The sequence below is a fragment of the Magallana gigas genome, chromosome 7 (assembly GCF_963853765.1).
Source record: "Magallana gigas chromosome 7, xbMagGiga1.1, whole genome shotgun sequence".
NCBI lineage: Eukaryota > Metazoa > Mollusca > Bivalvia > Ostreida > Ostreidae > Magallana > Magallana gigas.
This window is the reverse complement of record NC_088859.1, coordinates 3,249,622-3,265,650: the sequence shown is the minus strand read 5'-3', so window position 1 is coordinate 3,265,650 and position 16,029 is coordinate 3,249,622. Positions and strand designations below refer to the sequence as shown.

The 16,029-nt window shown below is 35.8% G+C and overlaps 1 protein-coding gene across 2 annotated transcripts; it reads right to left on the bottom strand.

Annotated features, from left to right (window-relative positions):
* Positions 1–4,203: 4,203 nt before the first annotated feature.
* On the bottom strand, positions 4,204–11,860 carry LOC117685106 (uncharacterized). 2 transcript variants are annotated; one of them, XR_010707700.1, is made up of 3 exons: positions 11,687–11,860; positions 4,788–11,202; positions 4,204–4,303 (listed from the first exon to the last, which is right to left on the bottom strand). XR_010707700.1 is itself a non-coding variant. In XM_066066382.1 (2 exons), the coding sequence occupies exon 2, from the start codon at positions 11,076–11,078 to the stop codon at positions 5,214–5,216; it is 5,865 nt and encodes a 1,954-aa protein (XP_065922454.1). In that variant the 5' UTR covers positions 11,079–11,202; positions 11,687–11,860; the 3' UTR covers positions 4,318–5,213. The 2 variants fall into 2 exon arrangements, 1 of the variants encoding a protein (XP_065922454.1); XM_066066382.1 differs by lacking the exon at positions 4,204–4,303 and having other exon boundaries at positions 4,318–11,202.
* Between the last annotated feature and the right edge of the window lie 4,169 nt (positions 11,861–16,029).

Sequence of the window (16,029 nt, the reverse complement as noted above, 5' to 3'; positions counted from 1 at the left end):
TTTTAATCCTCGTTTAAAGATGCAATTTTTTTTTCATAAATCTTGTGATAATTAACTGTAATTAGAAAAACAAACACCGCAATGAATGACAGAAGCAAACTTGATAGTCTGTTGGATGTATGTTTTAGCATATATATTTATTGATCTATTTTTTACAAACACATACCATTTGAGCGAGAATTTATCAGACTTTTTATCGACTTTAAACTGTTTTGGCACGTACTAAGATTACATACATGTAGGTAACCTACTCCAAATCAGATATAGGTGTATCAAGCTCAGAAACGTTTTAAATTGGTGCAGATGCACAGCAATGAACGACGACAAAGAGAGGAAAAGTAATGACATGTAAGGAAATAAATAATTACATCCATATATAGCTGTTAAGATAAGTTCAAACATCCCAAGCATTTAATTAATTTGTCAAGAGATTAAGAAGATATCTAATTCAGAGAGTAGGTTCGGTAACGTTAACATTTTATCCGCATGAAATCGTCTTGACTTTTTAAAGGTTTTCCGATCCTCAGCCTTAAAGTATTTTTTTTCTTCCAAATCTGTTATCCATCATATTTAACTTTATAAATGAAATGAAATAAAAAGGGATTTTTTGATGTTATCCATGAATTTTGAAAATTTATTGCAATCTTGGCCACGATGAACCACCTTCGAATTTTTCATATAATTTTTAATTTTCAAAATAAGTAGCTGTGCAGTTTTAAGTAATTAAAAAGGCATTGTCCTGTTCTTATATGCATAATTTGCATGAAAAAAACCCCCAAAAAGTAGAATCTCATATTTATTATTTTATATCTGTTGCAATCTCCATTTAGAACAATCCTGCCACTTATCTACAAATCTCCAATGTTCAATTTCCTCTTTTAGGGATCCAGAAATTTTTACAGACCTACTATTTTTCAAACCTTGAGAAATTCCAGCATTTATTTCTCTACAGAACAACTTACATCCTGGGATTACCAGACTCATAGAAATACACTTTCTAGTAAATCTTTGCAATGTCTTGACATCTACTTCCTTTCTTTCTAAAATTGATTCTCGAAGATCTATGAATTTTGCTTTTTTATCATCTGGTAATACGTAAGCTTCCCTAACTGAATAAACTAAAAAACCCACATACCTCTTACAACTTGAAGGACTTAAAGAACATTTACTCAATGCTAAGGTTCAACCCAACTTTGTCAACAGTTCAACTCAACCATATACCAACCTCCTAGCCTCCTCATGAACTTTCACATCATCTACAGAATCAGATCCCCTAGTAGCAAGAAACCTATCATCTATGTACAGAGAGTTACGCACAGAGAATGTCCTAAGATAAGAGGTAACACACATACCTATGGATTGGTAAATAAAGGCTGAAGCCTTCCAACCAAATGGTAATGTTGAATACACCATGAAAAATCCTCCAAACTGAATACCAAAAAATTCCTGAGACTCTTCATCAATTTTTATGTGACTGTAACCCGATTATTTCTCATCACATGTGATCAACAAAGCATTTTTATCTACCAAACGATGAATATCTTTCAGTGTCTCTAACCGAAAAGGCAGATCCTTAATCCATAAATTAATATAACGTTCATCATGACAAAGACGTGGCTTACTTGGTTCTACAGTAAGAGGAATAACCACTCTTGGGGGTTGACACTCACCCACTCTACCTAAAAGTTTTATAGCTCCACACTGGATCTTATCCATTAATTCTTTGACAATAAAATCAGAGTACTGTTTGCAAATGCTAGAGTTGGGTGCATAATGTTTGGGAGGCACATTCGAATTGTAATATTTTCCCTTAAAATTTCCTTTATATGATTGAAAGAAATCAAAGACATTGACACCATTCTTTATTCATTTTAAAACATCGTTGTTTTTTTTATGAAATCTTATCCATAATACACTCCCATTCCGGTACAAATGAATGAATCTGACCAGAAATGAATTTACTTGGATCCCTTATTGGTAAAGTGTTAATATCAAAATGTAAATCGCCATTAATTACTTCCTCTGTTCGAGGGTATGGGTTGCAGGCGGAGCAATTCTCCCTTCAAGTGTAATCCATGCTTGTTGGTCACTTATATTCATATTCATGGGATTGAAACCACTATTTAACTCCCAAGATGGAACCTCCATGAAGGATAAAATTTCTGGAGCAAACTTCATTTTCTGTAAAATTATAATTATTTGATATAATGTAAATTTCCAACAATGCAACCAGCATTAATTTCACCTGAAGAAAGAATTCTTCCGCCTGCAATCCACGTGACAAATCACTAGGGCGTCAGTGTCTCTCGGATTACAAGACAAAAGAATTTATTCTTATCGTACAACTACATCTGCAAACATGACAGTTTATATCAATATATATATATTGGGATACATGCCGGGCATCATAGGATACAAAGAAGGTTGACAAGGATATAAACCATTCAACGGGGACTCTGGTCGCTTTTGTGTTTCAACATATTCATTCTTACTCTCAGCTTTGGTTTCAGGTTTATCTTTCAAACACTTAGAAATTGCTTTTGAAATTGCATCTGCTACTTTCCCACCTAACACAGACCAACACAGATTAGAAATTTGAAGTTTTGACTGATATCTGTTCGCTTGCCTGTACAACTCTTCAAACATGTCAGCCTCCTCATGGTTTAATTTCCTAGCCGCTTTAGACAGTTCATCAAGAGTCAGCAGAATTAAAGCATTGCTTGGATCATCCTGTAGGCATAGTGTCCTCACCTTCTCCTTAAGCTCCTGGACCATCTCCCCCTTTGACGTTTTCTCCAAAGACTAAACCCTCTCCTCTAAGGTTGTATCAACATCATGCTTCCTTTGTTTTTGAAGGTCCTGCAGTTTCTAAAGGTACTGGTGTACTGCTTCCCCCTGTGGATCCACTAGTGCTAGGGTCCTAAAAATATGACGTTATAACACTCTTTTAAAATAAAATATCATACCGCATATTTGTTTTATATGTAAGGGCAAAATTAGGTATTCATATATAATTTCAAAATTCCAGATGTATATCATGTATATGTACCAGTAATTATCTGCATGTATGAATTGTTTCATGCGCATTAGCATATACATATATAAAACATACCGTTGAATCATCTAATGCCTGGCCCCTTGGTTGTCCCACTTCATTTGCAAAAATTATCAAGCAATGCAATAACAATCTTGCCTCGTTAACATCAATATCTCTTCCTGTTTTAATAAAATGAAAGTTTATATCACAACAAATTTTTTCGAAAGATACCAATATTAATCACAACATTTGCATATCATATGTTAATAACTCTTGAAAAGATTCAAAGCTTTATTTTCCAACCATCACATAACCACTTCAATAATTATTTAAGAAACTTAACCCCTACCAGCTAGTTCCAAAAGCTCAATCATGTTTTCCCCTGTTAATGAGTTGACTATATTCTCTATCTCATCCAACTCTAAGACGTCTGTCTTTTTTTCCTTAGAAATGCGCGCAAATTCTTTCAGACCCTCTGGTCTTCCTCCTCTGACCTTCTTAATGACAGGTAAGAGATTCAACCCTTTCAATGAATGTCTCTTCCGTAAGATAGTAGGCTGCACCATCTATAACCAATGTATACAAAAATAAAATATCACGCATGTACGCATCAAGCGGGATAACTCTAATATAACTTATTAACTCCGTTATCTCGGTTTTTTGATAGATATATTATACTAACATATGTTCAAATATAGTCCCGTAACTTCTTTATACGAACTAATGATGAACAAACAAGTTCAAACTTCAATTCATTTATCATGCATCATCTGGTCTAGCTAACAAAATCATAAACCGCACGTGCAGCTTGCCGCCTCGAGAATCTGCAAACGTGTATCAAAGCTATTCTTTATATATATGCTACCCCTTACACTAAAAGGTTATCTTTCATGCAATAGCTTTACACATATTTTTTCGGTAAACCACCTAGGTTCATTACAATAACTTTTTTTTTAACAATTACGGCTCACCTAGGCCGAATATTCCTACCACTCAGGTATGTGAAAATATTGACCACCTAGGTCAAAAACGGCCACCTAGGCCTAAAAGAACCAACTAGGCTCTGCCCCCCGGGCAATCAAATTTAAAAATTGTAATTACCTTTCCTATACTTAGCTTCGAGTACAGCTCCGTAGCATGCACGTCTGCTCGAGGGTATGGATGACTAAATGTACTGTTTGAAAAACAGCAAGTATAACCATATTCAATAATTATTGGTAATCTTTATTGAATGTAGATCTGATGTAGATCTGAAGTGGTAAATTGCTGAAACAAATTATAAACAATTTATAAATACATGGAATAATATGCAAACTGACATTTTAACAATTCACACAATAATACATTTATATCATATATGTATATATATCATAGTTTTCATAAGAAACAAATTGACAAATATCAAAATAGACGAATTCCAAAATGTGCACCCAGTATTGAAACAGTAGCCCGAGGGAAATTATGGAATATAGGTAAAAAAGGGAAAATAATTTAATTGAAAAATATAAACAAAGAAATCACACTTTATAGGTGTGCTGTGTACTTATTAATGACCAGTAAATCATATAAATGATGAAGGTATCCTTATATGTTTAACATCAACAAATGTAAACACGAGAAAATATGGCGCCTTCAACCTACTACAGTAACAGTCATTACGAGGGTGCTTATGTTTGCTTTATAAACATGTCATGGCAAAAACAACAAATAAAATGAATATTTCATATATCTAAATGCATATGATACTTACAATTTGAGGGGACAAGGATGAAACATGGAATATGTTGGTATAGACAATGTGTAGCACTGCGGCGGGACCGCACGTATACAGCGTGAAAAACTGAACATAGAAGAGTTCCACATAAAGAGGAATAACTCTCAGACTGTATAATACAAAATCAAGAAAGATAACTCTTGGTTCCACTACACTCCCCGCCTGGCATCTTTGAGATGCCACTACTCATATGCATGCACAAAACATTTCAAAATTGTGATAAACTAGTTGATAAACAATACATCTCGTGATCACTTGATACATGAATCATAATACAAGTCAATGTTTACAAATTCATTGTTAACAGTCCAATATTCACAGTCCATAAGTTACAGTCCATTATTCACAGTCCATAAGTTACAGTCCATTATTCACAGTCCATAAGTTACAGTTCACATCTAGTCACTGTTCACTTTCTATAAGCAACACGAGATCATGAATTGGTCGAATGTAAAATGTTGGTTTTCCTGCTCGAATAGTTCGCACAACAACTTTTCTCACGATTCCATCGTCACTTGGAAATACGCGGTCAATAATACCAGTTGGCCAGTTGTTCCGATGCTCAGCGGGATCTTTCAACAGTACCACATCATCTTCTTTAACGTTTCTGGTTTCGCTTTTCCACTTACGTCTACTTTGTAGGATAGATAGATACTGCTTACGCCACTGATTCCAGAAAATATCTGCAAGGATTTGGACACGTTTCCATTGCGCTCTGTAAACGTCTTGTTGACTGAGTGAATCAGACACGACTGGTAGGAAATCAACTTTTCCGGTGAGAATCATAGTTGGTGTAAGAATCATTGGGTCATTTGGATCCGAAGGTATCGGTGCTATAGGTCTAGAGTTTATGATGGCACAAACTTCACATAAAAATGTTGCTAATGTCTCATGTGTTAGAGGTTTACCACTAGATTCCAAAAGCATTGAATCAAGGATTTTCCTTGTCATTCCTATGACTCGCTCCCAGACACCACCCATATGGGAGGAATGTGGGACATTGAAAATCCAGGTAATGTAGGATTTGTCCAGGAACTGTTGAACTGGTCCCTCTTCTACTTTTATCGTGTTCACTCTGATTTCCTCAGCAGCTCCAATGAAATTGGTGCCTCGGTCAGATCTTATTATCTTCACCGGGCCACGGAGTGATAGAAATCTACGCAGCGCATTTATAAAACATGAACTCGACATCTCTTCAATAACCTCTATGTGAGCTGCTCTTGATGTTAAACAGGTAAACATCAGTCCCCATCTCTTGCTGTTTGCAGCTCCTCCTCTAGTTCTGCGGGTACAGACTTCCCATGGTCCGAAGACATCAATTCCTACAGATGTGAAAGCTGGGCCTGGTGTGATCCTGTCCTCTGGTAAGTCTGCCATCATCTGTGTTTCGAGGCCACGACGAAGTTTTCGACAAGTCACGCAAGTGTGAATGAAAGATGAAATCATGCGCTTGCCTCCCAGGATCCAATAACCTGCCGTACGAAGTGCACCTTCAGTGAATAATCTCCCCTGATGTTTGACTTGCTCGTGAAAATGACGAATCAAAAGAACAGAGATATGACTGTTCTTGGGAAGAATAATTGGATTGATTTCCTTTGATGGTAAAATTCCAGCAGCTTTGTTCAATCTTCCACCAACACACATTAGTCCATTTTCATCTAAGAATGGTGCAAGTGTGGATATACTTGTGTCTTTGTTCAAAGGTTTTCCAGACTTTAAACTGTTTATCTCTTTAGAGAAGAATTCTTGTTGAATCTGTTTTAGGACAAAGGTCTCTGCTTCACGAATTTCATCATAACGGGTAAGTTGCATAGGTTTCTGGTCACGACAAGCTCTAAACCTGCGGCAAACTCGCTTGAGACAAGCAATGACCATAATGAGACAACTCCAACGATCAAATCGATCAAATTTCTTGGTAATGAGATCAGATCCTGTTGTTGTAATGGTAACATCAGTTTGTGAACATATTACTGGTCTATCGATTGGACGGACTTCTCTGTCACTATCAGGTTCAACAAGTGGAAACTGTGTAGGTTTCATTTCCGTCACATCACACAACCATTGTGGACCAGTAATCCATGGTAACCGCATAATGTTGATCACATTAGTGTTGCATCTTGTACAAGAATCTGCAGGATTCTTTTCACTGGAAATGAAGTTCCATTGATTGGCATTAGATTTTCGTAGAATACGATCAACTCGGTTGCTTACATAGGTGTACAATCTTCGAGTCCTATTACCAATGTAGCCTAACACAACTCTGCTATCTGTGTAAAATCTCATGGTTTGCAATGGGATGCCAAGTTGTACAGATATGATCTCTGCGAGTTCCGTTGCTAAGACAGCTCCACACAATTCTAGGCGAGGAATGGTGTGGCCATTAAGAGGTGCTAACTTGCTTCTTCCCATGATGAATCGAACGCTTGTTTGTCCATCACTTACAGTTTTTATATATGCTGATGCTGCTATTGCCTTTTCTGAAGCATCTGAGAATATGTGAACTTCTGCTGTCTGGGCTGAACTAACAGAAGTGTGAGACATCATACGGGGAATGGCGATATCACTGAGACAGTGAAGAGACGATTGCCACTCCTTCCACTTTTGAAGATTATTGACAGGTAATGGTTCATCCCAGTCAACTCCTTCAGGTGTGCATTCTCGGAGAAGTATTTTACCGCTGATGATGATTGGTGATATGAAACCTAATGGGTCGAATAGGCTGTTTACAGTTGAGAGCAGACCGCGACGAGTAAAAGGCTTCTCTTCAGTAGGTACCGTAAACACAAAAGTATCGTCCTTCAGTCTCCAACAAAGTCCAAGAGATCTGTGTATCATGTCATCACTATCTATTTCTTTCAACTGTTCTCCATGATCACTGACATCAAAAGCGTCCATCACAGCTTGTTTGTTGGACGTGATTTTGTGAAGACGAATCTGACCTTCCTGTTTCATGGTTGACTGAGTGCGCTTCATCAGGCTGATAGCATCTGATTCATTTGGTAAAGAGATTAACCCGTCATCAACGTAGAAGTTATGATGTACAAAGTTTTTCACATCTCGATCAGCGTGTTCGACAGTCTTAAGGAGTCCATAAGATGCAATAGCAGGCGACGGACTGTTGCCGAATACATGTGAAGTCATTCTGTACTCTATCATGATGTCATCTGGGTTGTTTTCTTTATACCAAAAGAAGCGTAGGTAATTGCGGTGGTCTTCATCAACACGAAATCGGTAAAACATCTGCTCTATATCTGCTGCCATCGCCACCTCATCCTTCCTAAAGCGAAGCAAGATCCCAAAGAGACTGTTGATCATGTCTGGACCAGACATGAGTACTGAATTGAGGGAAACTCCACCATACTTAGCTGACGAATCAAAAACGCCTCTTATTTGATCTGGTTTCTTTGGGTTACGAACGCCAAACAAAGGTAGGTACCAGCAACCTGTGCTTGTTGGAGGTGGCGCAATTTCTGCTGCTCCACTGTTTAGAACTTTCTCCATGAATTTCACAAACTGTCTTTTCTTTTCTGTATCTCTCTGTAAACTGTTGTGTAGTATCTGAGCTCGATGTAATGCCTGAGGTCTGTTGTTAGGAAGATCAGGTTGGTTCTCTCGAAAAGGAAGAGGTGCAGTCCACATGCCGTCCTTGTCTTTATTGAATGATCTATCCATCAACTTTAGGAATAGTCTGTCTTCTACCGATAAACCAGTACAATCATCTTCAGGGGTCTTCATGAAGACATCTTCACCATGAAATTGAAAGTCACGCTCACCAATTATATAGTTAGACACAAGTGTTTGCTCTTTCACGTCAATGTTGTTCTGACAAGGTTGACTGCACGTAACTCTACCATCATTGAGAATAGACACTTTGTTGACATTCACGGAGGTTCTTCTATGAAGTCTACCGAGACAAACTTCACCAATTATAGCCCAACCAAGACTAAGTCTTTGAGCGAATGGTTCCCCTCGAGGTCCAGTGATCTGCTCTTCAATAAGATGGGCCTCAATCAAGTCTCTACCAATAAGGAGCTGTATTTTTGAATTCACATCAAACTCAGGTATACTAGATGCAATTCTGAGAAGGTGAGGGTAGCTCTTAGCAACTTCTGGTGTAGGAATTTCAGAGGTTTCATTAGGGATGTCATCACATTCCATCAGAAGAGGAAGGTCCATTGTCACAGCTGTGTCCAATGATCGTATCTTCATACCATGTGCTTGCCGACCATTTTGGGCTGTCTTTCCCATACATGTTGTCAAAGTGTAATGAATGGGTGAGGACATAATGTTCAAGGCATCAAATAGCTCTGGAGATGCAAGAGACTGGTTGCATTGGTCATCCACGATTGCGTAAACACGATACATGTTGTTAGGACAGTCTGTGTGAAATACATCCACAAGGAAAATTTTGCTGCATGATCTGCCTTGATAATGGTCGCCACAGAATGTAGTACACTTGACACTAGTGTTTGTTGAAGCTTTCATAGGTACAGGCGATATGTTGTCTGTTTCTGACTTCATGGTTTGTAGAGCTGAGTTGTACATTTTCTCCCCGCCATGCATGCTTGGGCTTGATAATGGACCTTTGTTTATATGCAAAGCTGTCGTATGATAAATACTCCCACAAGCAGTACATTGGATTTTGACTTGGCAGTCTTTTGCTGTATGATTAGTTGAGGTGCAACATCTAGTACAAATGTTTTTACTTTGTAAGAAGTTTTTGCGTTCAAAGAATGGTTTTGCACGGAAGGCTCTACAATCATGGATGCTATGATCTGCCTTATGATATGGGCAGCGGGCGTTGTTGTTGTTGTCTGTTGACACCTCAGACTTTTTGGAGTATACCGGTTTCTTGAGAGCTGGTTGTCGGCTGTTGGTGAATACAAATGCCGGATCATTTCTGATTTCACTCATTTCGCGTACAAATGTCACAAAATATGAAAATGGTGGGAACGGCACTTTGTTTAACTTTTTGAAATTGGAGGCTTTGACGATCCATTTTTCCTGCAGGTGAAATGGTAATTTGTTGATGATAGGATTCACTCCAATTGACGAGTTAAAATACGATAGGCTTGTAGAAAATGTTGAATTGGCCATCAGTGATTCTATCTTAATGAGAATGTTTAACAAGTCATACAGGCGTTTGTTTTCAGCTGATGTGACTGGTCGGAAGTTTTCTAGCTGGTGACGTATCGACGCTTCGATCATTTCTGGTCTCCCGTACATCTCATCAAGTCTTTTCCAGATTATTTGAAGTGCTTCCTTAGGTTTCCCAGGATTTGCATTGCGAATTCCAATTGCTGTAAGTTTGGAATTGCCAGTGAGTCTATTTAACATTAACTCAAGTTCTTCATTACAGGAAACTTTTAGTTCACTGATAATATTGGTAAATGTTTCCTTCCAGGCATTGTACGAATCTGGCGAGTCATCAAAGTTTGAAAAACGTTCAGGAAGCATTTGCTTTTTAATCATAAGCAGGGCCATTTCAGATAGCACATGAGGCGATTCAGTTGTGGGTATCTGGACATCAACAGGATTGGAAGGGATGTTTTCCACAAACTTCTGTGTTCGTTGCCCTGAACTATCTCTCTCAATGTCCGCAAGGTCTTGCTCCATTGAAAGTTCATCATCACTAGCACTCTGTTCTTGTTTCAGTAAATCTAAGTCAATGTCTAACTCACACTTTTTTCTGTTCATTTCAGCTATGCGTATTGATTCATCTTCCTCAAGGCGAAGTTTCTGTTTTCTTAGCTCTGCTTCTTTTTTCATTATTTCCATCTTCCGCTCTTTTCGTCTTTTCCTCTCAGTGCTGGTTGTTGATATTTCTGAGGCTGTTTCTAAGAGGTCTAATTTTGCAGCTTTAATGTTGTCTAAGGCCTTGTAAACCACTGACTTTCCTTTCTCAAAGTCCTCGGTACATCGTTTTATCTCACTTTTACCTTGTTCACTTCTAGAGTGTCTTTGTAGAAAGACAAGGTACTGTTTAATACTGCTGTGAAACTCACTGAATGTGTTCTCTATATCACTCTGTAAGATTTGATATTGTTCAATGTTTCTGTCACATTTTTGCACACGTAGAATGCATTTTTCGACTTTCCCCCATGTTTCGAATATAGGTTTCTTATATTTGGAACTTTCCTCTTCAAATGCTAAGAGTCCTTTTTCACTCAAGATAACATCACGTTTATCCTTGGTAGAGGTGTTGGTTTCTTCAATCTCGTTCTGGGAATCACCGTTCCGTGGTAAGGGGAGCCCTCCAGTAGCCATGTTTCCTTGGTGTTTAAATTCAATTTACTGTACTGTTTGAAAAACAGCAAGTATAACCATATTCAATAATTATTGGTAATCTTTATTGAATGTAGATCTGATGTAGATCTGAAGTGGTAAATTGCTGAAACAAATTATAAACAATTTATAAATACATGGAATAATATGCAAACTGACATTTTAACAATTCACACAATAATACATTTATATCATATATGTATATATATCATAGTTTTCATAAGAAACAAATTGACAAATATCAAAATAGACGAATTCCAAAATGTGCACCCAGTATTGAAACAGTAGCCCGAGGGAAATTATGGAATATAGGTAAAAAAGGGAAAATAATTTAATTGAAAAATATAAACAAAGAAATCACACTTTATAGGTGTGCTGTGTACTTATTAATGACCAGTAAATCATATAAATGATGAAGGTATCCTTATATGTTTAACATCAACAAATGTAAACACGAGAAAATATGGCGCCTTCAACCTACTACAGTAACAGTCATTACGAGGGTGCTTATGTTTGCTTTATAAACATGTCATGGCAAAAACAACAAATAAAATGAATATTTCATATATCTAAATGCATATGATACTTACAATTTGAGGGGACAAGGATGAAACATGGAATATGTTGGTATAGACAATGTGTAGCACTGCGGCGGGACCGCACGTATACAGCGTGAAAAACTGAACATAGAAGAGTTCCACATAAAGAGGAATAACTCTCAGACTGTATAATACAAAATCAAGAAAGATAACTCTTGGTTCCACTACACTAAAGAATGAATTATACGTCACATGTACTTCCGCTTGGGTATTAACCAATGAGGCTCGTTATGGCAATATAGCTTTTCATTTCAATTTATTTTTATTTGTTTCAATCAAAACGAAATTCACTGTTATTTAGGTAGAATAAAAATAACCGATAGTGTTTCCACAAAAACGATCGAAGCGCAAGACACCCTGATCAATGCCGAGAGCTCATACATGTATAACACTAATAAGGACATATACATCCTGTTTGCTCTCTTTTGAAATTTTTTACAACATGTAAAAACGCAATATATAGATTATAGAATACCGGTACAATGTATATATCATTATATATAAAAAATATTCCTTGATAGACGGTAAACTTTTGTTGTTTTTATTTCATATTTTTTAAACATGGCCAATGACTGTTTAAAAAGAAATGATATAAGTTGGGTTTTTTTTTTAAACTTTTACCTAATTACATTGAAGTGCACTAAATACGGTATCAGGATATACTTGTTACCAAGAGTTGTCTCAATCCCCAACATGCTCTTGCCTTGAATTTACATCTTTTCAAGATGGCCAACAAGGGATCGAGGCTGGAGGTTTACAGTGCAACCTTGCACTGGCTGTGCATTGCTTTGTGATTAACTCACTGGACTTGCGCAATGTTCTATCTATCTAAACAAACACTCGTGTTGGCAATGCATTACAGTAGTGTTGACAGATGTAGCACACCCAGTTATGTTCACGTCAATGTAGCATCCATCATCCGATCCATCATCCGATCCATCATCCTATCCTAAATTGTTTAAGTTCTTTGGTTTACGTCGGTTGTTTCTGTTTTGCACCTTGTCTTTGTGTGGGTATGATGTACTTGATAGCGACTTGAATGGTGGACACCGAATCGAATGATGTTTTCTTACGGTGCTCCCTTAAGTTTTGACACTATGTAAATGTGGGTTAAAAATTCAAGTTTATAGGTTCATTACAATTAATCAGGGTGAAAACTTATCTTTGCGGTGATGCCAGAGTTTATCTTTGAGGTGGTGTCAGAGTATCGGGCACCTGAAATATTCCTAAGAATTTTGTATCAACCCCAATGTGATCGATTTTGGAAAATATATTTGCCAAGTTTTCAGCTTGCCTTTTTAAAAATTATAGTGTTGTTTTGTTATGTAAATTTGCAGTGGTTGCAATGAAAAGGAATTATTGGTTCTGAATCCTTGGCAAAAGCATAGTTGGAACCTGTTCATGATTTATGTCTACTTTGACCGGGAATAGAACACAAGACTTTCTGCCATCCGGAACTAGTGGAGGCTCTCATAGAGGCGAAACAGAAACTGAGTGAAACCTGGGGCTCCATACAGGACTTATTTACTCTAAATCTGACACTTCTCACCCACTTAAGGACTGCCAAGATTTGAGAGAGAGAGAGAGAGAGCAAGCAATGCATTTATTACTGTCAAGAGAATTATTCATTAAAGATTTAAACCAAAAAGTGTTTCAAGTAGTCAATACTTTATATTTGCACACTATGCACAATATATCTCATATAAGGTTTTGCAATATTGGGTGTTTGATTTAGGGGAAGTTCTTTAAAAATTCTTCACCTTATTTTCCCCATATGAAAGGGCATTTTCTTCATTTTAACAAACTTGAAAGCTCTTTATCCAAGGTTGCTATCTTTCAGTTTTGAAATTGAGTGGTTTTAGAGAAGATGTACATTTGAATAATGAGGTAATTTTTTTTCAGGAACGGGAAAAGATGTTTATGCCCCCAAAATTAAAGTTATGAATAGAGCTTTAGAATTTGTTTTAGATATATTAAAACACTAGACTTTGACCCTTGCGTGCACGGGTTGACATTGCATATTGGACATTTACGAAATAGGTACATCGACACACCTTACTATTGACATTTACAAAACAAAGCTATAAGCCTACAATAATGCTATTAATTTCACTACACTTTCCTTAGTTTGAATAATCTGTGTCTCGGGAAAGGCCTTTACCACAGTTAGAATGCCTTCCTTATACCCGTAAAGTAGCAGAAAATTGCAGAATCGTTCCGGTACGATTTTGGAGAAAGTTAATGAAGTTGCCTTGAAAATAAAAGTCAAATTCATCACAACAAACCTTTTTGAGACTGCAAATACCTTTCAACTAAAAATTTTAATCCTTAGAATGGAAGACTCCAACACTTTTTCACCAATGTACTCATATTTTCTTTCTAAAACTGGGTCCATAGGACATTATTCATTTTTACTATAAAACATATTCTATCTTCACTCCTACCTCCTAATAAATATAATGTAACTTTTTTGCATGTAATCAAATATTTTTTGTCATCACGAAGACAAAAGTAAGTACTTAGTAAAATGTATATTTGTTATTTTATACTTTCTCTCGTAAGAAATCATTAATTTATATGAACAGAATATATAGCAAAAGTCCAATGAAAATTTACCCGTATTTGTATTATCATTTCTAAGTTTATTGATGCAGATGTGATATTGTGGAAACATAAACTAAAGATCCCGTTAGCGTGAATGTATTGCGCAAGCGCAAGATTGTAAAATCCCAAAAATCCAGGTGATTTCCGGGATTTTTTGAGGAATTTTCGTTGATTATTCATTTTTACTATAAAACATATTCTATCTTCACTCCTACCTCCTAATAAATATAATGTAACTTTTTTGCATGTAATCAAATATTTTTTGTCATCACGAAGACAAAAGTAAGTACTTAGTAAAATGTATATTTGTTATTTTATACTTTCTCTCGTAAGAAATCATTAATTTATATGAACAGAATATATAGCAAAAGTCCAATGAAAATTTACCCGTATTTGTATTATCATTTCTAAGTTTATTGATGCAGATGTGATATTGTGGAAACATAAACTAAAGATCCCGTTAGCGTGAATGTATTGCGCAAGCGCAAGATTGTAAAATCCCAAAAATCCAGGTGATTTCCGGGATTTTTTGAGGAATTTTCGTTGATTATTAATTAGCGAAGCTTAACTGAGAAAAAATAAAAACAAATTGGTAATCTTTAAGTACCAATGATGTTTAAAATATATAAAACAAAAGACAGTAACCAAAAATTTGAGTCTATTATTTTAATGTAGTAGTATAGATATACAATTTTCATCTTTGTAAAGATGATCTATGTCATCAATTGATGATGATTGTATTTCACAAAAAGTTTGCATTTCAGTTAAAAACTGGGTATCTCGGATCCGTTTTTTGAAAAAGAAACATCGAGCGCGTGTTTGCTCCAACACCAGTTTTTTTACGATGTGCAAAATAATATGAACATTACTGTGGTTTCATTGTTATTCAAGGGTATCAATTATATTTTTTGTGGATAAAGTGAAAATCGTGGTTTCAAGGATATGTGAATTTATGGCCAATGACCCTATCAATACTAAATGTTAATAGAGATTGCACTTCAATGAACATTTAATTTCGTGGATAAACTTAAGGAGGCTGGGGGGTCCAAAAAAAAATTCTTCAAAATTCACCAAATTTGCAGAAATGTTTCATATAATCTTAATTTACATTTTAATATGGAAGACCACATCACAATCATCGTTAATTTTATCATTTATTGCATCTGAAGAAATTGCACGTTATGTAAAAAAAAAAAATATGAAAAATATTTGAAATATAAATTAAGGCAAAAAACATACCAATAACATCACAAAAAATTAACACAATAAGAAAAACTGAGCATTATTTGTTATAAAGAAAAATATCACAATTTTACCAAAAATATGTATGTCATACAAATGCAAATATGTAAAACAAAAAAAAAGTAGCCACAAGATTATTTCCAAATTTTAACATAATAATAATCAATACATGTGTAATAATAAAGATTGAGCATTTAAAAAAAATTTCGATGGTGAAATTAAAAAAAAAAAATAAAAGGAAAATATTAGACCAAAATATTTGAAGTTTTACAAGTTACCTCCCTTTGAAAAGTTAGAAAATGCTGAAAAACAGCTGAAATAATTTTTTTGCATCTTGTAAACCTTGGTTTACCATCAATTGACTCTTTAAATAATGCTTTAATACCATCATATCAATTTCTTTCAAAAGAAAATTTCAGTACATTGTTTGAGTTATAGAACATTAAAGTGAAAATCTTTTTTGTATAGAGATAAAAACGCTTTAAAAT